Genomic DNA, 22,867 nt, shown 5'->3' with positions numbered 1-22,867 from the left:
CCACAACGCTATGAAACTTGAAATCAGCCACAAGAAAAAATTGGGTAAGGTAACAAATACTTGGAGACTGAAGAACATCCTACTAAAGAATGAATGAGCTAACCAAGCAGTTAAAGAGAAAATTAAAAAGTATATGGAAGTCAGTGAAAATGATAACTCCACAATCCAAAACCTCTGGAATGCAGCAAAGGTGGTCATAAGAGGAAAGTATATAGCAATCCAGGCCTTCCTAAAGAAGGAAGAAAGATCTCAGGTACACAATCTAACCTTATGCCTTAAAGAGCTGGAAAAAGAACAGCAAATAAAACCCCAAAACACAAGAAGACAGGAAATAATAAAGATTAGGGCAGAAATTAATGCTATCAAAACAAACAAAAAAAACACAGAACAGATCAATGAAACCAGAAGCTGGTTCTTTGAAAGAATTAACAAAATTGATAAGCCACTAGCCAGTGTGATCAAAAAGAAAAAGGAAAGGACCCAAATAAATAAAATCAAGAATGAAAGAGGAGAGATCACAACCAACACAGCAGAAATAAAAACAATAATAAGAGAATATTCTCAGCAATTATATGCCAATAAAATGGGCAATCTGGAAGAAATGGACAAATTCCTAGAAACATACACTACCAAAACTGAAACAGGAAGAAATAGAAAATTTGAACAGACCCAGAACCAGTAATGAAATTGAATTATTAATCAAACATCTGCCAAAAAACAAGCGTCCAGGGTCAGATGGCTTTCCAGGGGAATTCTACCAAACACTTAAGGAAGAGTTAACACTAATTCTCTTGAAGCTTGTTCCAAAAAATAGAAATGGAAGGACAACTTCCAAACTCTGTCTATGAAGCCAGCATTACCCTGATTCCAAAACCAGACAGAGACCCCACTAAAAAGGAGAACTATAGACCAATTTCCCTTATGACCATGGATGCAAAAATCTTCAACAAGATATTAGCCAACCAGCTACAACAATATATTAAAAAAATTATTCACCACAATCAAATGGGATTTATACCTGGGATGCAGGGCTGGTTCAATATCCACAAAAGAATTAATGTGATTCATCCCATCAATAAAAGAAAGGATAAGAACCATATGATCCTCTCGATAGATGCAGAGAAAGCATTTGACAAAATACACCATCCTTTCTTGATAAAAAGCCTCAAGAAAGTAAGGATAGAAGGAGCATACCTCGAGATCATACACTTGATCTTAGCCAAAAGGCCGAGAAGTGATTACCTCGAGATCATAAAAGCCATATATGAAGGACCCAACACTAATATCATCCTCACTGGGGAAAAACTCCTCCCCCTAAGGTCAGGAACAAGACAGGGATGTCCACTCTCACCACTGTTATTCACCATAGTATTTGACGTCTTAGCCTCTGCAATCAGACAACACAAAGAAATAAAAAGCATCCAAATTGGCCAGGAGGAGGTCAAACTTTCACTCTTCACAGATGACATGATACTCTGTATGGAAAACCCAAAAGATTTCACCAAAAAACTGCTAGAATTGATTCATGAATTCAGCAAAGTTGCAGGATATAAAATCAACGCAGAGAAATCGGTTGCATTCCTATAAACCAACGATGAAGCGACAGCAAGAGAAATCAAGGAATCGATCCCGTTTACAGTTGCACCAAAAACCGTAATATACCTAGGAATAAATCTAACCAAAGAGGTGAAAAATCTATACATTGAAAACTATAGAAAGCTTATGAAAGAAATTGAAGGAGACACAAGAAAATGGAAGAAGATTCCCTGCTCTTGGATAGGAAGAACAAATATTGTTAAAATGTCAATACTACCCAAAGAAATCTACATATTCAATGCAATCCCTATCAAAATAACACCAGCATTCTTCACAGAGCTAGAACAAATAAACCTAAAATTTGTATGGAACCAGAAGAGACCCTGAATAGCCAAAGCAATCTTGAAAAAGAAAACCAAAGCAGGAGACATCACAATCCCAGACTTCAAGCTATACTACAAAGCTGTAATCATCAAGACAGAATGGTACTGGCACAAGAACAGACACTCAGATCAATGGAACAGAATAGAGAAGCCAGAAATGGATCCACAAACACAGCAGGAAAGAATATCCAGTGGAATAAAGACAGTCTCTTCAACAAGTGGTGCTGGAAAAACTGGACAGCGACATGCAGAAGAATGAACCTGGACCACTTTCTTACACCAGACACAAAAATAAACTCAAAATGTCTGAAAGACTTCAATGTAAGACAGGAAGCCATCAAAATCCTCGAGGAGAAAGCAGGCAAAAACCTCTTTGATCTTGGCCGCAGCAACTTCTTACTCAACACGTCTCTGGAGGCAAGGGGAAAAAAGCAAAAATGAACTACTGGGACCTCATCAAAATAAAAAGCTTCTGCACAGCAAAGGAAACAATCAGCAAAACTAAAAGGCAACTGACAGAATGGGAAAAGATATTTGCAAATGATGCATCAGATAAAGGGTTAGTATCCAAAATCTATAAAGAACTTATCAAACTCAACACCCAAAAAACAAATAATCCAGTGAAGAAATGGGCAAAAGACAGGAATAGACACTTTTCCAAAGAAGACATCCAGATGGCCAACTGACACATGAAAAAATGCTCCACATCACTCATCATCAGGGAAATACAAATCAAAACCACAACGAGATACCACCTTACACCTGTCAGAACAGCTAACATTAACAACTCAGGCAACAACATATGTTGGCGAGGATGCGGAGAAAGAGGATCTCTCTTGCATTGTTGGTGGCAATGCAAGCTGGTGCAGCCACTCTGGAAAATAGTATGGAGGTTCCTCAAAAAACTAAAAATAGAACTACCCTACAACTCAGCAATGCCACTACTAGGTATTTATCCAAGGGATACAGGTGTGCTGTTTCAAAGGGACACATGCACCCCCATGTTTACAGCAGCACTATTAACAATAGCCAAAGTATGGAAAGAGCCCAAACGTCCATCGATGGATGAATGGATAAAGAAGTGGTATATATATACAATGGAGTATTACTCGGCAATCAAAAAGAATGAAATCTTGCCATTTGCAACTACGTGGATGGAACTAGAGGGTATTATGCTAAGTGAAATTAGCCAGAGAAAGACAAATACCACATTACTTCACTCACATGAGGACTTTAAGAGACAAAAGAGATGAACATAAGGGAATGGAAGCAAAAATAACATAAAAACAGGGAGGCGGACAAAACATAAGAGACTCATAAATATGGAGAGCAAACAGGGTTACTGGAGGGGTTCTGGGAAGGGGGGATGGGCTAAATGGGTAAGGGGCAGTAAGGAATCTACTCCTGAAATCATTGTTGCACTATATGCTAACTAATTTGGATGTAAATTAAAAAACAAAAAACAAAAAACTCTTTAAAGCCCGCCCCAAAAGCTAATTGGCAGAAGTCAGAATGGAAACTCAGTTGTCTCATCCCCCCCCAAAAAAAACAAAAACAAAAAAAACAAAAGAAAAGCCTTTGTGATTATTTCAACATATGCTAAAAATGCTATTAAAATTCATCTGACATTTTTAATAAAAGCTGTGAGTAAAGCAGGGTTATTCAATGAGTGCTAGGTTCTGCTCAAAGGATATTAGCATCTATTTTGTTATTTAAAGTTCACATATTTAATCTTCGGAGGCAAATGCTGTTGTCCCCATTTTATTCTCTAGGGCAAATGTCTAGAAGGGGGATCCTGAGTCATATGGTGATTGTATATTTAACTTTATAAGAATCTGCTGCAGTGATTTACAAGTTGGCCATACCATTTTGCATTCCCACCAGCAGTGTTCCAAGTAATGTTCTAGCAATGTCCCACCAGCAATTCTTTTCAAATCTGTAACTTGTATTTTCATTCTCTTAACAATGTCTTTTGCAAAGCAAAATATATTTCAATTCAATGAAGTCAAATTTATCTTTTCCTTTTATGCATGATGTTAGTATTATAGCTAAGAATCCTTTGCCTCATTCAAGGTCATGAAGATTTTCTATTACACCTTCTAGAAGTTTTATATTTTACATTTTGATCTATTGTCCATTTTGAGTTAATTTTTGTACAAAGTTTGAAGTTTAAGTCAAGATTCATTTTTTTAGTGTTTGGATATTATATTAAGTTTCTATTGCTGTGTAACAAATTACCACAACCTTAGAGGCCGAAAATAACACCTATTTATTAGTTCACAGTTCTGTAGATCAGATGTCTGGCATGGTGTGACTGGATCTTTTGCTCAGGGTATCATAAGACTAAAATCAACATATGAGCTGGGCTGAATTCCTGTCTGGAAGCTCTGGAGTAAACTCTGCTTCCAAGTTCATTCTTGGTGGTGGTGGAATTCAGTACTTTGTGGTTGTATGCCTATGGCCGTCTTTTTTGTCAGGAATATGCTCAGAACTTAGAGGCTGCCCACATGCCTTGCATTCCTTACTACCATCTTCAAGCAGCAGCAGTGCATCAAATCCTTCTTGTGTTCTAACTCTCTGAATTCCTCTTCTGTGACCAGAGAACATGCTGTACATGTAGAAAGGCTCATGTAAACACTCCCCAGATAATCTACCTATTTTAAAGTCAACTGTACCATATAATATAAACTAAGCCTAGGAATAAAATCCATCATATTTGCAGTTCCAGTAATTATGCAAGGCATGTACATCAGAGTGAGAAGGGACAGGAAATGTTGGAAGGCATTTTAGAATTCTTCCTACCACAAATACCCAATTATTCCCATACCATGTGTGGAAAATACTATCCCTACTTCATTGAATTGCCTTTGTACTTTGCTAAATCAATGAGTCATATTCGTGTGAGTCTATTTTTGGACGTTTTTCTGTGTAGTTGACTTGCTTGTTTCTTTCATCAATACCACATTACTTGGTTACAGCAGTTTTATAGTAAGTCTTAAAATCAAGCAGTGGGAGTTTACATCTTAATTCTTCTTTTTCAAATTTGGTTTAGTTATTCTAGTCCCTTTGCCTTTCTTTCTAAACTCAAAAATAATTTATCTGTATCTACAAAATAGTCACCTGGAATTTTGATTAGGTTTGCATTAAATTTATGGACCAATTTATGGGGAATTCATAACTGTATTGAGTCCTTCAATCCATGAACATAGTATGGCTCTCCATTTATTTAGGTCTTTCTTGATTTCTTTCCTTGGCATTTTGTAGTTTTCAGTATACAGATCCTGGATGTGGCTTGTTAGCTCTTTTTACTAAATATTTAAAATTTTTAGAGCTATTGTTAGTATTTAAAAAATTTCTGTTTCCAATTGCTCACACACACACACACACACATATATATATATATATATATGTATATATATATATGCACATACACATGCATATACACATATATATATATTGATACAGAGTTTTTGGGTATTGATCTTGTATCCTAGAACCTTGATACGTACTCATTTATTATTTCTAAAAGATTTTTTTTGCAAATTCTTTCATTCTTCATAGATGATTATACTGTCTGCAACTGGGTGGTTATATGTCTTCCTTTCCAATCTTTATGAATCTTGCTGATTTTTATTGCCTTATTTCATCAACTAGGATTACCAATATAATGTTGAATAGAAGTGGTGAGTGGATGTTCTTGACACATTCCTGATATTCAGAAGAAAGTATTCAGTCTTTCATTATTAAATATGATGTTAGCTATGGGTTTTTGTAGATGAATCTTTACCAGTTTAAGGATGTTTCCTTCTATTCATAGTTGTCTAGGAATTTTTTTTTTAACATGAGTGAAAATTGTTTTTTGCCAAATGCTTTGCCTGCATCAATTGATATGATCATGTTTTTCTTTAACCTATTAATATGATAGGTTTCATTGATTGACATTAGAATTTTGGACCTGTTTTTCATTCCTAGGGTCAATCTCATATAGTTGAGATGTTTAGGTTTTTTTTTTCACATATTGCTGGATTTGATTTGCTAATATTTTGTTGCAGACTTTTGCATCTATGGTCATGTAAGATTTTGGTCTATAATTTAACTTTCTTGTGATGTTATTGCCTGGCTTTGATATTTGAGTAATCCTGCCCTCTTAAAATAAATTGGAAAAAGTTTCTTCCTCTTCTATCTTGGAAGAGATTATTTAGAATTAGTGTTATATCCTCTTCCAAAGAAGAATTTGCCAGTGAAACCATCTGGGCCTGTAGTGTTCTTTTTTAGAAGGTTTTAAACTATGAATTCTATTTCTTTAATGGATATAGGATAGATCAGTGTATTTCTTCCAGAATGGTTTTTGGAAGGTTGTCAATGATTGTTACATTTCACCTATTTTGTTGAATTTATGTTCATAGAGTTGTTCATAGTATTCTCTAAATATTCTTTAAGATCTGTCATGATATTCTCCTTTCGTTTTTGATATTGGTGATTTGCATATTTTCTCTTTCTTTTTGTTAGACTGACTAAAAATTTATCAATGTTATTTATGTTTTCAAAGAACCAGATTTTGGTTACTGATTTTTCTCTATTCTTCTATTATCAATTTCTTTGATTTCTGCACAAATCTTTTATTATCCTTCCTTTTCCTTGCTTTGGGTTTAGTTTGCTCTCTTAATCTTCTAATTATGAGAGATTAAATTGTTGATTTGAGAACTTCCTTGTCTTCTAATATCAGCATTTAGTGCAACAAATTTATTTTTGAGCACTATTTTAGCTGCATCCCACAAGTTTTGGTATGTTGTATTTTTATTTTCCTTTACTTCAAGATATTTTTTAATTTCCCTTGAGTTTTTGTCTTTGAACCATAGATTGTTTAGAATTGTGTTAATTTCTAAGTATTTGAAAACGTCCAGTTATTTTTTTTTTAATTAATGTTTATTTCTTTATTTTGAGAGAGAGAGAGAGAGAGAACGAGAGGGAGAGGGGCAGAGACAGAGGGAGACAGAGAATCCCAAGCAGGCTCCGCACCATGTGTCAAGTGCTGTGCACTTGAAAAGAATATGTATTGTTCTGCTGTTGGGTGGAGTGTTCTGTAAATGTCAGTTAAATTCAGTGGTTAATGGTATTGTTCAGTTCTTCTATTTTATTGTTGATTATCTACTTGTTATACCAATTACTTAGGGAGGAGTATTGCAGTTTTCAACTAAGTGTGGATTTGCCTATTTTTCCTTTTGGAGGTACTTGCTTTTGCTTCATGTATTTTAAGGCTATGTTATTAGGTGCATACACATTTTATATAGTCATCTTCTTGCTAAGTTGACTCTTACCATTTTGTAATGTCTTCTTTATCCTTGAGAAATTTTCTTGTTCTGAAGACAATTTTGTCTGAGATTAATATGACCACTCCAGCTGGAGTTTGGTGTTTGCCTAGTACATATTTTTTTTAACATATTTTCCACTTTTTAAATATTTAACCTACTTATATTTTTATACTTAAAGTGTGTTTCCTATAGACAGCATATCAGCATATAGTTGAGCCTAATTTTTATCTACTTTGATGATCTCTTTTTTTTAATTGATGTCTTCATACCATTTAAATTGAATATAATTATTGATATGTGAAGATTTAGATCTACCATCTTATTACTAGTTTTCTGTTTGTTCCTTTTTTCCTTCTTGTTCTCTTGCTTTCTTTGGAGCAACTCAAACAAATTTGAATTTGTTGTGTACTCCACATCATATATTTAATTTTTTACTGTATCTCTTTGTTTAGATTTTTTTAGTGGTTGATCTAGAAATTATAATATAAAATCTTTCACAGTCTACTTTGAACTAATATTTTATTATTTGAGGTGGAATATAAAAAACTTACCACCTTTCAGGTCCCTTTACCCACTCCCCTTTTTTAAAACTCCATAAGACAATGTTAAAATGTTTCTTATAACAATCATGTATATTTGAAATATATTAAGAGGAAAAATATTTTCTATTATATTAAAGAGATATTTACCATTTTTTGTTGCTCTTTCTTCATTTCTATTGTTCAAAGTTTCCCTCTAATATAATTTCCCTTCCATCTGAAGCAATCTCTTTGGCTTTTTTTGTAAGAGCAAGTCTGGTGGTGAAAAATTTTATTCTCATTTTTGTACAAATTGGATGATTTCTAATAACCTACAAGTTCACAGACTCTTTCATCTGTCATCCTTTATTTTGCTGTTAATCCAATCCAGTGAATGTTTCATTTTGTTATTGTGTTTTCAGGTCTAAAGTTTACATTTCTCTCTTTCCTATACCTTCTATTTCTCTGCTGATTTTTTTTCCCATTTTTCCATTTGTTTCCATTGTGTTTGCTCTTCCTGGAGCCTGGTAGAGTAGCTGCTTTAAAGTCTTGATCTGTTCATTCCAAATTCTGTGTGACCCTTGGGATTAGTATCTGTTGATTGTCTTTTCCCTTGTGAGATATTATGATTTTTCTGTTTTACATATGTTGAGTAATTTTGGATTTATCCTGGAAGTTTTGAATATTATGTTAAGTGACCCTGGATCTAGATACGTTACGTGACATAGGATTCTCCTATGGAGAATGTTGATATTGTGTTTTACCAGTCAATGAACCACATTAGGTCCGAGACACAAGCCTTACCAGCCTTCTGTTGCTGGTGCTTTCAATGTCAGTTGTTTCAAAGTCTTTGCAGTGTAATCAGATCTGTCCTGCATGTGCTAGGCACTGGATCTGTGCCACTCAGTGTCCAGTCTGGAATTTGAGTGATTCTCTACGTTGTAGCTCATTTCTCAAAGCCTTTGGTGTGCTATTTAGGGTCAGATATATGCATACACAACTTGGAGATAAGTTCTAAAATTTACACATGATTTTATTGGATCACTTTCTTGTACTCTCTCCACTCTACAATTTCTTCTATAGGGCTTTAATTTCCCTATATTACATGTTTCCCATAATTTTTCCTATAATATTGTGCCTACATCAGAGCTCAAGCAGTGAGAGGATTAAGAGAGAAAAAAATTCAATGGGAATTCTTCCCAAGGTCTCAGTACCTCAGTTTTTCTATTTGGAATTTTAGGGGTCTGTCCAACCGCTACTGTCATCACCACCACTGCTGCTTCAGAATTGCTTGGCATTGGGGTGAGACAGAATGAAATAAACAACAAAAACAAACCCATGGGATTTCCCCCATTCTTCTGACCCATAGGGGTCTCCTTCTCTGTTCCTTGTGCCCAGAAAAGAGCATTTCTCTTGCAGTTCTTCTTCCTTGTTGCATAATTCTGGTCTTTGTACTGCTTTTGAGTCTAGGTCAAGATATTCCAGAGAAGAAAAAAAAATAGGAAATTCACTGCTGGTTTGATAGTACATACTCTGAATTCTGTTTGCCTTCCTCAATCTGTCTGCTACTATTTACTTTTAAGAGCCCTTAGATAACTGCTACATGCATTCTGTTCAGGGCTTTTAGTACATTTAGTGAAAGACACATGAGGGAGTACATATTATTACTCAATCTTGACCAGAACTGGGACTCCCTCCACAGACTTTTGAATAGCAAGATTCATCTATTAAATTTAAAATCACTTTTTTTCAGACTTACTTAAAGTAAGATAACTTTATTGGATCATACTTTATGATAACAGGCTAATAAATTCTTTCCAATAGAGCAGAATGTTCATTGTTTGGTAAACTTAATAAATAGGTGAAGTTTATTGATACTGATGTTCTCAAGAGCATTTGGAAAAGATAAACAAGCACATGTCTAATGGAGGATAGCTGGCAGTGTGACGATAAAGCTGTTATCTCTGGAAGCAGGAAGATTCTATACACAGAAAGAAAGCATATTAAAGAACCCAGATGATGGGGCACCTGGGTGGCTCAGTTGGTTAAGCATCTGACTTTGGCTCAGGGCATGATCTCATGGTTTGTGGGTTTGAGCCCCACCTCAGGCTTTGTCCTGACAACTCAGAGCCTGGAGCCTTCTTTGGATTCTGTGTCTCCCTCTCTCTCTGACTCTCCCCACTCATGCTCTGTCTCTCTCTCTCTCAAAAATAAATGAACATTAAAAAAATTTAAAAAATTATGAAGAACCCCGACAGCATTGAAAGCAAATTTAGGAGCTTCTAGTTCATATACTTGTTAGAAACCTAGGATATTTTTAGATCAACAACAATAGGTTGTGACTGTTATCCAATATCTTTAATAGAATATGTCAAACTAGATTGATTTGAGCAATAAATATCTGGAGTTGTGGAAGAGTTTTTAGAAGAAACTACAGAAAATAGAACATAATTTTAAATGGGGGTTAAGGGTCAGAAGTATAAAGTACAAGTCTACATTCAAATGAGTACATTGGTTTTCCATGTTTCACGATGGAAGGTATTTCTGAGGTCTGTCAATTGATACAAATTAATATAAAATATTTAAATTAGTAAAAAATCAATGTAAAATAGTAAATTTTATACAAATTGATAAGACAGTACAAATTAAGTATCAGGTAAGATTGTAAGCAAAGCTTATGTTAAGAAGAAAATAGAAGCATGCTCTAGAAATAAACTTTCTGAGCTGTTGGATAATGGTAATGATTTTTGTGAGCATTTTTCTTTATCATTTTGAATGCATAAATAGGAGCTGCCTACAAAATTGATTAATCTAGTTACTACTTAAAATGAACTAAGGTCCTGGGGCGCCTGGGTGGCTCAGTCGATTAAGCATCCATCTTCGGCCCAGGTCATGATCTCACAGTTTGTGAGTTTGAGCCCCGTGTTCTCTATGCTGACAGCTGGGAGACTAGAGCCTGCTTTGGATTCTGTGTCTCCCTCTCTCTCTGCCCCTCCCCTGGTTGCACTCTGTGTCACTCTCACAAAAATAAGTAAACATTAAAAATTTTTTTTAAAAAATGAACTAAGTTCTCCAGAGACTATTTTTTTTTTTGTTTCCCATGTAAACTATGCTTTCACAAATACAATTAATTAATAATATTTATATGTATGTATGTGTGTGTATACATATGCCACAAGCAGTAAAAGAATGTTTGGATAGTAAAAGGCTCATAGTTGGTCATGGTATTGCTATAGGAACATTTGTTGAGCACTTACTGTGTGCCCTAAATTCTTTATACCTGTATCATTTAATCCTTATAACAATCCACAGAGGTAGGTATTCTTATTCCACTTTTACAGATAAAATTGAGGCATAGAGAGGCTGACTCTATTGCTCAGAATTCCACAGCTAGTAAGAGAAGGAGGCAAGGTTGGTACCCACACTGTCTTATCTCCAGTTTATGTGAACTGACTTACTGCATTAGTATACCAGTGAGGCAAATTGGTAAACATGCATGAGACTTTGGATACTAGAAAGGAAACCCAACAGAACACAACTAGGTACTGAGGAGACTTAATTATCTGAATTCCTCCATTATATTATATGGACATTTTCTTAACTCAGTAATAAAGAACGTCTGTGAGCAGGTGTATTTAACTCTGTTATTGTTTAAAATTTTAAAAATGCTCCTAAGGACAGTTCTGTCATTATATCTGTGTGTATTCCTTTGATAGTTGTTATTAAAAATTTTATAGTTAGCGGGTATAAATGATAAAGAAAGCATTCTAGCATGGCATAAAATGGGATGGGTCATAAACCAAAAATATAAGTTAAAATTTTAACAAAAATAATAATAGTGGAGACATTGTGCTGTTATTTACTCTGCAAGGGACACAGGTTAGTGTGTTAATTTTTTGTGTGATATGTGGAAGAGGTTGACAAAAGGCTGACTTGGGATCCTGGATGGGGTTGGGAGATAGGTGACAAATTCCTACAATTCCAAATTCCTATAGTTGAGGAAGACAAGCTTCCTCACTTGGCTACTTTGGACCAGGGTTTAACCTTGTTTACCTTTAACTGTTCTAGGTCAAAGAGAAAATCTGCACCAAGAAATTTCTGTGCTGCATAAGCAAGTCAACACACTCATGATGGATGAAGATTTCCTGTGTTTGTTTTTAACAGGCCTGTCTTGGTTATAAAAGCACATCTCTTTTTCCCCAGAGGACCTGTTAATCAAGGCAGATTGCAGGCATCAGGAATAAGCTAATTTATTTAGGGCCAGAGAAGAATATGCTACTTGAGCATACAGGCCTTGGGCTTAGGCTGCCTGGCCTGGCGTCTGGCTCTGCAACCCAACAGCCCAACCCTAGGCCAGTTTGCCAGGACTTACTCACCCTTGGAGGTAGCTACTATTATTATCCCATTTTATACATCAAAAACTGAGCCACAGGGAGGTTATATGACTTGCATTTTGTTAAATAGTATCTGGCACAGATTAAGTACTCAATAAAAGCTGACTATTATTGTTTGGAATGTTAGCAGCCAAAATCTGGAAGCTGTAGAAATCACCTTGCTGAGGGCACTTTCTAATGCTGTCTGGAATACAAGTTCTGTATTGCTCTGGTGTGTAAAGCTTTCTGTACTGTGGTTGAGATATTTGGAAGCATTCCTATATGGGGGGAGCCCAGGAAAGATTTGCACTGGGGTATAGGTTCCATTATCATGTGCTTTGTTAGTGCCATACCCTAAACCTAGGATGGGGCTACCAACCCAAAACAGTTACTACTGCCAGAGAGTTCTGCCCTGTTGGTCTCCGAGGTTTTATTTGTAAGCTACATGTGTGGTCATTTGGTGGATAATCCTGTTTACTGGCTTCTGTAGGGCAAAGCCTGATACGTTTGATCTCTTTTGTTTCCTGGCTAACAGCAAAGCTAATCCTTGGAGTCTGAGGGTTGGGTTTTCCTCACCACCAATATTAATGTATTCTGCAAAAAGGAGGAGATCTGGATTCTAGTCAAGAAACCATTCTTCTTTCTTTTACATGGAAACCTCCAAAATAATCCTGCAGGAGTCTATTCTTTTTCTTTAGAAATTTGAGAAACAAAGTTCTGTGATTTATTTCAAATACTGCATTAAGAATATTTTATTGTTTTTTAATGGAAAATAAAATAGCTTTAGGACAAGAAGTTTGAATGTGCTTAAGACAAGACTTTATGAAGAATTTGTTTCATATATAAAGATCATTCTGAATTTCTCTAAGCACAGGATCCTTGCTGTTTTGAAGTCATTTCCATCAACGTGCAATTCATATTAATACTATCAATTGTTACCTGATATAAAACATTTTATCTGCACATCCTACTGTGGTAGTTTGAGGCTAAATGGAAAATTTTATAGGGGTAAAAACTAACTCAAGTACATACCTAGTAATTTAAAAGAAAAGATGTAGAATTAAAGGAAATCAAGAGAGAAAGGTAATGTGAAGTGTATAAATACATTATATACCAAATGAGGATGTCTGAGTGTATTCAATATCACATTTGCATTCCTGCTTCTTGGGCTTTCCATTCTTGTCATTTTATTAAAGCTCCAATTTACTTACATCCTGGTATTTTATGGAAAAAGTCTGACACGAAAGTTGGTTAATGAGACGTTGCTCTGTAAACAAGCAAAGCTTTGAAAAATACAGTCTAAATAATGGACCACTATCATTTAAAAGCTATGATGGAACTGAAGATTTCTTTGATAACATTGTAAATCATGACAGGGAAGTGAAGCGTATGATGATGGTATCACTAACACATGACTGAACCAAATCTATGTTATACTTGTGTGTCCATTTGTACACGCATTAACTTATGTTCCTATTCTTTAATGTTTATTCTATTATATTCTATTTCCCTCCCACTAATCAATGCACTGTGACTCTTCCTTCTCAAGTTAGCCCCGGCCTTCCTCTAGTACAGGTGTAAAGAGTTTAAACCGAAGGCTTAGGTGTGCCTGGCCCTGGGCAACCCCAGTCAAATCTGGCAATATTTATTATCAGCCTCATCTTCACTCGGGGTTAGGAAGTCTAAACCAGTGGTTCTCAAGATGTGACCTTAGAACCAGCAGCATTAGCATTGCCTAGAATATGGTAAAATGCAAATTCTTAGGCCCTGGTCCAGACATATTAGGCCAGAAATCTGGGGGTTAATGAGTCCTCTGGGTGATTCTGATACTCACTCAAGTTTGAGAGTCTCATCTTGGTCTTGTTGTATCCTGTCCCTGGGTTGACTTCCTGGGTACTCACATATGTATGAATTTCGGTTTTCCTTCTTTGATTTCCTCATGACTGCATCTCTGATCTCTCTGGCTGGATTTCTGCCAATTCCAGATTTAACAGTCTAGTTCCCAGCTGAGATTTCCACCTTTCCTATTATACTGAAGCCCTGCCAGTTTCTTTCCCTAAATACATCACAGCCCTCCCTATAACCTTCTCCACCTGGCCGGTGGTCAAATCTGGCCTTGAATTGGGCCGTTTGGAGCTAATTCCCTCTGGGGCCTCTCCATTATCTGACCGCATGCTGTGCCCCCCAGCAGGCCATAATAATGCTGGCTTAAGCTGACCTCCAGACCCCTCACCTGTGGATGCTATGGTTGACATCATGATCCTTCCTTAAGAGGCTCTGTTGTATATAACCTCAGTAACCATTCTAACCTGCCTAAAGACCCATTATTAAACTCCCCTCTCCCTGATGTTCTGGATATCAAGAGAGTGAATAAGCTATGACATCTATTCAAAATCAATGGATACCTTTGGAAAACACTATAGGAAAGTTAGGTAAACACTTTAGGGATAAAACATGCTCCTGATTTAGGGATGATTTCTTCAGGGTAAAGAAAGACAACATTAGAAAATAAGTTACATTTGAATTACTTTAGGAAAATGTTGATATCACTACTTCATGTTCTAATTATTCTAATTTATCTGATGGGGTAGTTAATACTTTTATCTTGTGGAGATTAGTATCCTCTAACTTTTCTTTTCCAAGCCCTAATATTTCCATGCCTGGATCCACCTACTTAAATTTATTTTCTAGAAACCTGAACACACCACTATCTTGCTAACAGTTCACAGGGGACCCAGTGCTGTAGAGTTTAATGCAATATGTGTGCTCATCCATAGGAGCCTACAGGTAGCTACTACTGTGAAGGAAATTGCAGGTCACATTTATATGCCTAGAAAATAATTCAACAAGCATTTCAAAACTCTCCATTCACCTTTGGTCAAAGCCCTTTTATGTGTTTAGCAATAGTCACAGTACTTACTTCAAGAAGTTTTTTATTTCCTTGAATTTGTTTTAATGCATGGCCACTTGGCCCAGTTTAAGCCTAAGCTCTCTTGTACTAAAACTCTGAGTCCTGTTTCTGCTTCCTCTTTGTCAAATGGATAGAAAATTATCAGTAAGTGCTTAACAAAAGGTAATTTACATTGTGGTTATATTCATTTAATGTTTCATGTAGCAATTATTTATTTAATACTGTATTGGTGCTAGAATAAGAATCTTTGAAAGAATCTTCTTGCAAGTCATTTGATAGTCAGATGGATCTTTTCCTATTAGATGTGACTGTATGGAATTGCCTTATAGAGACTGGGTAAGGACCAGGGAGGGATTGCATGATCATCAAGATATACAGCATCGAGAAATAAAATGTGATTTACCTAAAGCACTGTTACATCCTGGGATATGACAGGATATAACAGAACCTAGGCCAAAAATATACTTAAATAAAGACAATAACATTTTAAAATAGATTTATCATTTTTACAATTGGCACAAGCTATTCATTTTAATCAAATTTCAACCTTGTCTACTATACCAGAGCCCTGTCAGCTCCCTAAATACATCACAGCCCTGCCTTTAACCAACCCTCGCCTCATGGTGGCCAAGTCTGGCCTGGAATCAGTTGTAGTTAATTCCCTCTGGGTCATCTCCATGATCTGACAACCCCATGCTGTGCCACCCAGGAGGCCATAATGATGCTGGGCCTAAGCTGCCCTCCAGACTCCTCACCTATCAATGGATGCCACTATCTACTATCAACAAATCAGTGGATGCCACTACCCATCCACTATCTATATACTTTAGGTTTATAGCGATCTTCTTCCAGGCACTTCTTGGAGGGTCTGTGACTGAAGCTTCATTGCCTTTTCCTTTGAGAAACCATCTAACTCGTGTCTACAGAGGATCCCTCTGACTAAACATATGGTTCACTAATCAAATATATTTAAGTATTTCCTGTGTCCCCAATTCTATCCTAAGTGCTTTGAAGAATTAAAAACAAAACAAATATACTTTCTCCTTGGTATTACAGTTTTTCTGTATAAATCCTATTGAATTGTGAATATCTTGAGAACAAGACCTGTGTATTTCTCATTTTTTGTACTCCAGAGAATACTACATTGTCTTCAATAAATACTGCTGAATGGAAGAATTCATAGATAAATAAATTCCTTTCTAGAGACAGACTGTAAGCAGACATCACCCTGAGAATTCTAGGACTCTTAGAAAAGTCAGTTCAGTTGGTAATAGGTCTAGGAGAGGACAGACTGTTTCACCTTGTGAATGAAAGTCAACTTTACCCTAGGGAAAGTTAACATACAGACCTGCCATTGTACTCCTGACCAAATCAGCAACACCACAAATGAGACAGTGAAGCCATGCCTCGTAGTGACATCCTTTGCTGAATGGAGCCACTCACCTGATCTGAAGCCAAGTCAGCATGGGGGTTGTTCCTCCTCCAAAGACCCAGACTGTGAAGAACACAAGGAGCAGCGTGGTGGTAAACATCATTTGTTTGGGCTGAGATTCTGTGTCCCGAATAGCTAAGGCAAATGCTATTGCTCCTCTCAAACCTTATGGGAGGAACCAAGAAAGCATAAGAGAAAATGAACATCTGCATGAAACTCATTCTCATTTTACTAAATTTATCTTTTTGATTTTCTAACAAACACAATTACTTTTTCAAATTAAACTTTTTGAGATAACTATAGATTCACATGCTGTCCTGAGAATAGAGACTTATCGTGTGCTCTCTCCCACTTTCTCCCCAATGAAAACATCTCGCTAAACAAGTACAATATCACAACCAGAATTTTGATGTTGATTCGGGTCAAGATAAGGCACATTCCCAGCCCACTAACATCCCTCATGTTGCCCTTTTATAACCACATCTACTTCCCTCCCACACATTCCCTCCTTAACTTCTGGCAACCAGTAATCAAATCTCCATTTCTATAACTTTGCCATTTCAAGAATCAAATGGAATCATGAAGTGTGTAGTTTTTTTGGAATTGGCCTTTTTCACTCAGAATAATTCTCTGGATATTCCTCCAGGTTTCTGAACATATCAGAAGTTTGTTCCTTTTTATTGTTGAGTAGTATTCCATGGTATGGATGTGCCATAGTTTGTTTAGTCATCTATCTGGTGAAGGACATCTGGGCTGTTTCCAGTTTTATGGCTATTCCAAAAAAGGCTGCTGTATATATAACATAAGTGTTCATTGCTCTGAGGTAAATGCCCAGGAGTGTAATCACTGACTGCATAGTTTTAAAAGAAATTACTAAAATGCTTGCCAGAATGGCTACATACCATTTATATTCCCACCAGAAATATACAGGTCATGCAGTTTCTCTGCATCCTAACCAGCATTTAATGTTGTCACCATTTTTTTAACTTTAGTCATTCTAATAGGTGAGTGGTAGTAGCTTTATTGAGTTTATAATTTGCAGTTTTCTTCTTTAAAAATTATTTATTTTTTTGGAGGGTACAAGTGGGGGAGAGGCAGAGAGAGGGGGACAGGGGATCTGAAGTGAGCTCTGTGCTGACATGCTGACAGCAGTGAGACTGCTGTGGGGCTTGAAGCAGTGAGGCTGATGTGGGGCTTGAACTCACGAACGGCGAGATCATGATCTGAGCTGAAATCGGATGCTCAACCGACTGAGTCACCCAGGTGCCCCAATAATTTGCATTTTACTAATAACTAATGGTGTTGAATATTTTTTAATGTGCCTAGTTGTTATCTTTATACCCTCTCAGATGAAATGGCTCTTCATGTCTTTATCTCATTTTCTAATTGAGTTGTTGGATTTTTGATTGTTGAGTTTTGAGAGTTCTTTATATATTCCAGTTTTTAAAAAAAATTTCTTTTAATGTTTATTTTTGAGAGAGAGACAGAATGCAAGTGAGGGAGGGGCAGAGAGAGAGGGAGACACAGAATCTGAAGCAGGTTCCAGGCTTTGAGCTATCCCCACAGAGCAGGGCTTGAACCCACGAACCGCAAGATCGTGACCTGAGCTGAAGTTGGCCACTTAACCCACTGAGCCACTCAGGTGCCCCTATATATTCTAGATACTATCCTTCGTTGGGTGTATATTTTGCAAATATTTCCTCCCACTTTGTAGCTTTTTACTGATTAAGTCTAATCTGTAGATTTTCCTTTTAGTAATCATGTGTTTGGAGTCAAGTCTAAGACTTCTTTGCTTAGCTCTAGGTCCCAAAGATTTTTCCTTATGTTTTTAAAATTTGTTTGCAAAAGTTGTATAGCTTTACATATTACACTTAAGTCCATGATCATTTGAATCAATTTTTGTATAAGGTATGAAATTTAGGTTGAAGTTTTATTATTATTATTATTTTTTGCCTGTGAATGTTTAATTTTTTCATTGAATTGCTTTTGCAACTTTGTTAAAAATCAGTTGGGTATTTTGTGTGGATCAATTCCTGGATTCTCTATTCTGTCCCATTTATCTCTGTATCTTTCCGTTATCTAATAGCACTCCAACTTGATTACTGTAAATATATAGTAGGCCTTAATATTGGGTATAATGATTCTTATATTTTGTTTCTGCAACTGTTTTAACTATTCTAAATTTTTTGCTTTTCCATAAAGTTTTAGAATAATATTCCCTATATCTACAAAAAAATATTTCTGGGCACAATTACTTTTAAAAAATCAAATGTGTGAGATAATAAGAAAAACCAAGCCTATGGACCACTGAAATTAATAAATAATTAAAAACTGTTTAAGAATTACGTTAGCCTGAGTACATACTATTATACTGTCTATAATCTAAACAACCTAATAAACCTGCTTTTTCTTGTTTTTTTCTTAATAATAATAAGTGAATTTTTATGACTCCACATTAAACATATTTCCAAGAGGTATGTTAAAATTTCAAATCGGAGTGTGATGATACAAGTAAAAACAGAGATGGAGGCTTTGAAAAAGAAGTAAAAGCACACATAGTAAAGTAAAAAAGTTAAAATGGAAGATCTCTCTTGGGTAACACAAGACTTGTGAGACATTTATGGGCCTTGTTATATCAAGTAACAGGTCAAATACACATTTATAAGGACAACAAGAATAAGTCTAACAGGTAGGGATTTGGCTGTTTTTATACGAAGGTTTGAATCACATACATAAGATTTCAATGGTCTATTTATTATAACATTTACTGCATCTAAATTTCCAAATTTTTATTCATACATTAAAAGAATTTTAGAAGTTAGACGCAGTGGGGGTGCCTGGGTGGCTCAGGCGGTTAAGTGTCTGACTCAGGTTTTGGCTTAGGTCATGATCAAACAGTTCATGAGTTTGAGTCCTGCACTGGGCTCTGTGCTGAGAGCATGGAGTCTGCTTGAGATTCTCTTTCCCTTTCTCTATATTCCTCCTCTGTTCACGCTGTCCCTGTGTCTCTCAAAATAAATAAATAAACTTAAAAAAAAAAAAAAAGAAAAAGAAACCGGACACAGGATAGAATGAAGAAAACTATAGCCTGGTTTATATCCCTGGCTTCCCAACTTAGATATGATGTTCCTTTCTTATCTCCACACCACGAATATACAAGAGACAAGTGGCATAACACAAGATTCAGAGGGTTAGGCTAGAGAGACTTAACATATTTTGCCTGAAACAAGGAAACCTCAAAAGAGAGAGGAACATGTACTCCGATTATAAAATACCTTCAAGGAACAAAATGTAATGGAGGAAGGAAATTATTCTAAATTTCCATGTAGACAAGGAAATTGCCTGAAGATAAGGGAGATAACATTTGAAGTAGATATTAATATAAAAAATTCTTATACATCAGAAATTCTGAACACTTGAGATGCCTGTACTTGAGAAGAAAAGTCCTCCATTAGAGATGTTCCTGCACTCAGACCCAGCTGGGAACAAAAGAGTAGGGATATTAATAACCCTTAATACTGGGGAATATTTTCATAATGTCCTCTCCAGGAAATACAAATGGTGTCATTAGGGAACAAAAACTAAAAGAAACTCTTGCAACAGACTTCTGTATCAGAGGAGAGAATTTATAGGTCAAGGTAAAGCTCCTCACAGTGTTTAATCACAGTATAAGATTAGAGATAGAAATAATCTTTTCATTTTCTCTTCTCTTCAAGCTCACATTGCTAGAAATAAAGCAGCATTTCCCCAATTAGGTGGTGAGAATTAGAAATATTAAGTGATGACACTTTAAGTATTTCTTATTTTATTGAATACGTGTGTGTGTGTTTCAACTTTGAATTTTTGTGAGAAAGAAGAGAGTAAAGACTGGAATAACAGAAAAAAGTTGTTACATTATGCTTATTGTAAACTCTTTCAAGTTAGATACCAAGGGCAAGAAAGTATACAATCATTTCTTTTCCTAAATATGTTTAATAATGTGTTATGTTAAACTAGTGTAACTATGCTTTTAAATCTAAATTATCTATACACGAGCAGTTCTTGGTTTAAAACTATACTCAAAAGATAGCTGTTATCTGACTTCATAAGAGACATATCCTTTATATAAAACTTTCTATTTACAGGAGATTCAGTGTAAAGATCTTTGAAGAAATAAAAAAAGGAAAAGTTCAGCCACTGCCTTTTACTTCTGGCAGGTTTGAGATACATTGCTAAAAGAGCCAAACTCCAAAATGTTGACAAGAGGATGCTTTCTCCACGTGATGATCATCTGACAAACCACAGAAACAGGATATTTTTAGACAGGGGATCATCTGTCTGTAGCCCTGGTCAAATGTGCCACATATGGCACATGCCACTTGTGAGACAGCCTGGCACCATGGGAAGCATGGAACTGAGACAGGTGAGGTTATAAGTGGACAAAGGTAGGCTATTTTAGAACTCCAGATAAAAACTAGTGCCTATATTCCACTCATCCTTTATGATTCTGAAGTTACTTCTCACACATTTTCAGCCTAGACTATTGCCAAACCAATGGCCATTCATTGCTTCATTCAATATACATGTGTCTTAGTTTGCCATAACAAAATACCAGATGGGCTGCCGTAGCAAAATACCATGGACTGCGTAGCTGCAATAGCAGAAATTTATTTTTCACAGTTCTGGAGGTGGGGATGGCCAAGATCAGGGTGCCAGCATGGTGGATTCTGGTGAGAGTTCTCTTCCTGGCTTTCAGAAGGCTAACTTCTTGTGCAAAAGCAAGCTCTGTATGGTGTCTCTTCTTATAAGGGCAGTAATGCCATCACAGGAGCCCCACCCTCATAACATCATCTAAACCTAATTATCTCCCACAAACTCCATCCCCAAATACCATCATGTTGGATTAGGACTTCAACATATGAATTTGAGGGGACACAATTCAGTCCATTTGCTTTGTGGAGATTCTGTGTACACCTATCCTATCTACTTACCATGGATTTGGGAAGCAGAGGGCTTTAGGATTGAAATAAATTACTTCACCTATCAGCAAAATACTAGAAATGAAAAATTAATTTTGACTTAGGAGTTTCTTTTAGCAAAACACTATTTCTAAAGAATATGTCCACTTTGCTTGGAAACTCAGAAAATCCAGAATTCATTGTCAAAACTTGTGTTTTGTTTTGTTTTATGGGTACACTGACCCTTTGGACTTACCTTTCTTTTTCTCTTTGCTTTCATCAACTAATGGAAATGATTCTATACCTTTGAGGGTTGATAGACTATACTATTACATTTTAGATGGGTTTACTTTGCAGAGATATGACATATTTCACATACTCGGTTGGAAAGTTAGCCTCATCTTGGGGAATAAAAGAATTACCTGCAATTAAATGTGGTTTCATTTAAAATTGGCCTCTAAGGGATTCTTATGTTAATTATATTGATGTTCTATTCATAACAATAGAAGACTATTGAACTAAGGAAAGCTTCCTAGCAAGGACCCCTGCTGCAGAAAATATGCAGCTTCCTGTTTATCTTTAAAGAGCAAAACTGAAACTTAATCTGCTATAAATTTGCAAATGCGTTCTGAATGGTTGAAGGTCAGATACAGCTACGTTTAAATCACAGGAATATAAGTACTCCCTAAGGCACTTTTACTAAAGGTACAAAACAACAGTCAAAAACTAAATTACTGAGCATTCACTATGTGCTATACGTTACCCAAGACACAGTGGGTATATGCAATAGTGAGGAAGTTGGGGCTCCTCTCTTGCAGGGCCCATGATCCTTCAACTATGACTGTCTTAACAGGTAAATGGAGATAAGGTACATTAAAGGTGTAAAGTGTATATTTGCATGTATAGTCTGATGAAGAAAAAGATAAGATTTCTAAACCTCATGAGGGTCCAAATCAAAACCATTGTCAACAGATATGTAATGTTTAAGGAGCTATAATCAATGGTGGGACACAAGAAGTCTTTGCATACATGGTTTTCTATACCTGAGTCATTTTCTCCCATCCAAATTCTCTCCACTTCTTTCTTTTTATAACTCTCACCTAGACTTCACCTAATTCCAACTAATCTTCAGAGCTCAAATGAGCCACTAATTTCTCTATGAAGCCTCCTCAGAGGTCTGGGCCTGGGTTGGACTAATTTATGTGCCTAGTACAACCTGTGCTTCCCTTATCAGGGGACTTATGACATTACATTGCAATTGGCTAGTTGTTGTTTATCCACAACACTTATAGCAATGCCAAGCACATAATTGGTGCTCAATAAATATTTATTGATCAATGAATGCATGAATGTTCTGTTTTTGATTCCAGATTACATATAGAAAAACAATTGATACCTTCTAGTTTAATGAAATGGTTGAGTAATTGTTTCTGCAAGTTCAGCTTCTGCCCTTTTATTATTTATT

General features: G+C 36.0%; 1 protein-coding gene across 4 annotated transcripts in view; it reads right to left on the bottom strand.

Annotated features, from left to right (window-relative positions):
- SLC9A9 (solute carrier family 9 member A9) overlaps positions 1 to 22,867 on the bottom strand; it is a 703,780-nt gene that overhangs the window by 186,841 nt on the left and 494,072 nt on the right. For all 4 annotated transcript variants that reach the window (XM_043595208.1, XM_043595207.1, XM_043595209.1 and 1 more), the window contains one exon: positions 16,477 to 16,630. In XM_043595208.1, the coding sequence (XP_043451143.1) occupies positions 16,477 to 16,630 (154 nt within the window). The remainder of the gene's footprint in view (positions 1 to 16,476; positions 16,631 to 22,867) is intronic.

Source organism: Prionailurus bengalensis, chromosome C2 (assembly GCF_016509475.1).
Source record: "Prionailurus bengalensis isolate Pbe53 chromosome C2, Fcat_Pben_1.1_paternal_pri, whole genome shotgun sequence".
Classification (NCBI taxonomy): Eukaryota; Metazoa; Chordata; class Mammalia; order Carnivora; family Felidae; genus Prionailurus; species Prionailurus bengalensis.
Note: the sequence above shows the minus strand (reverse complement) of the source record. Positions and strands in the feature narration are given on the sequence as shown.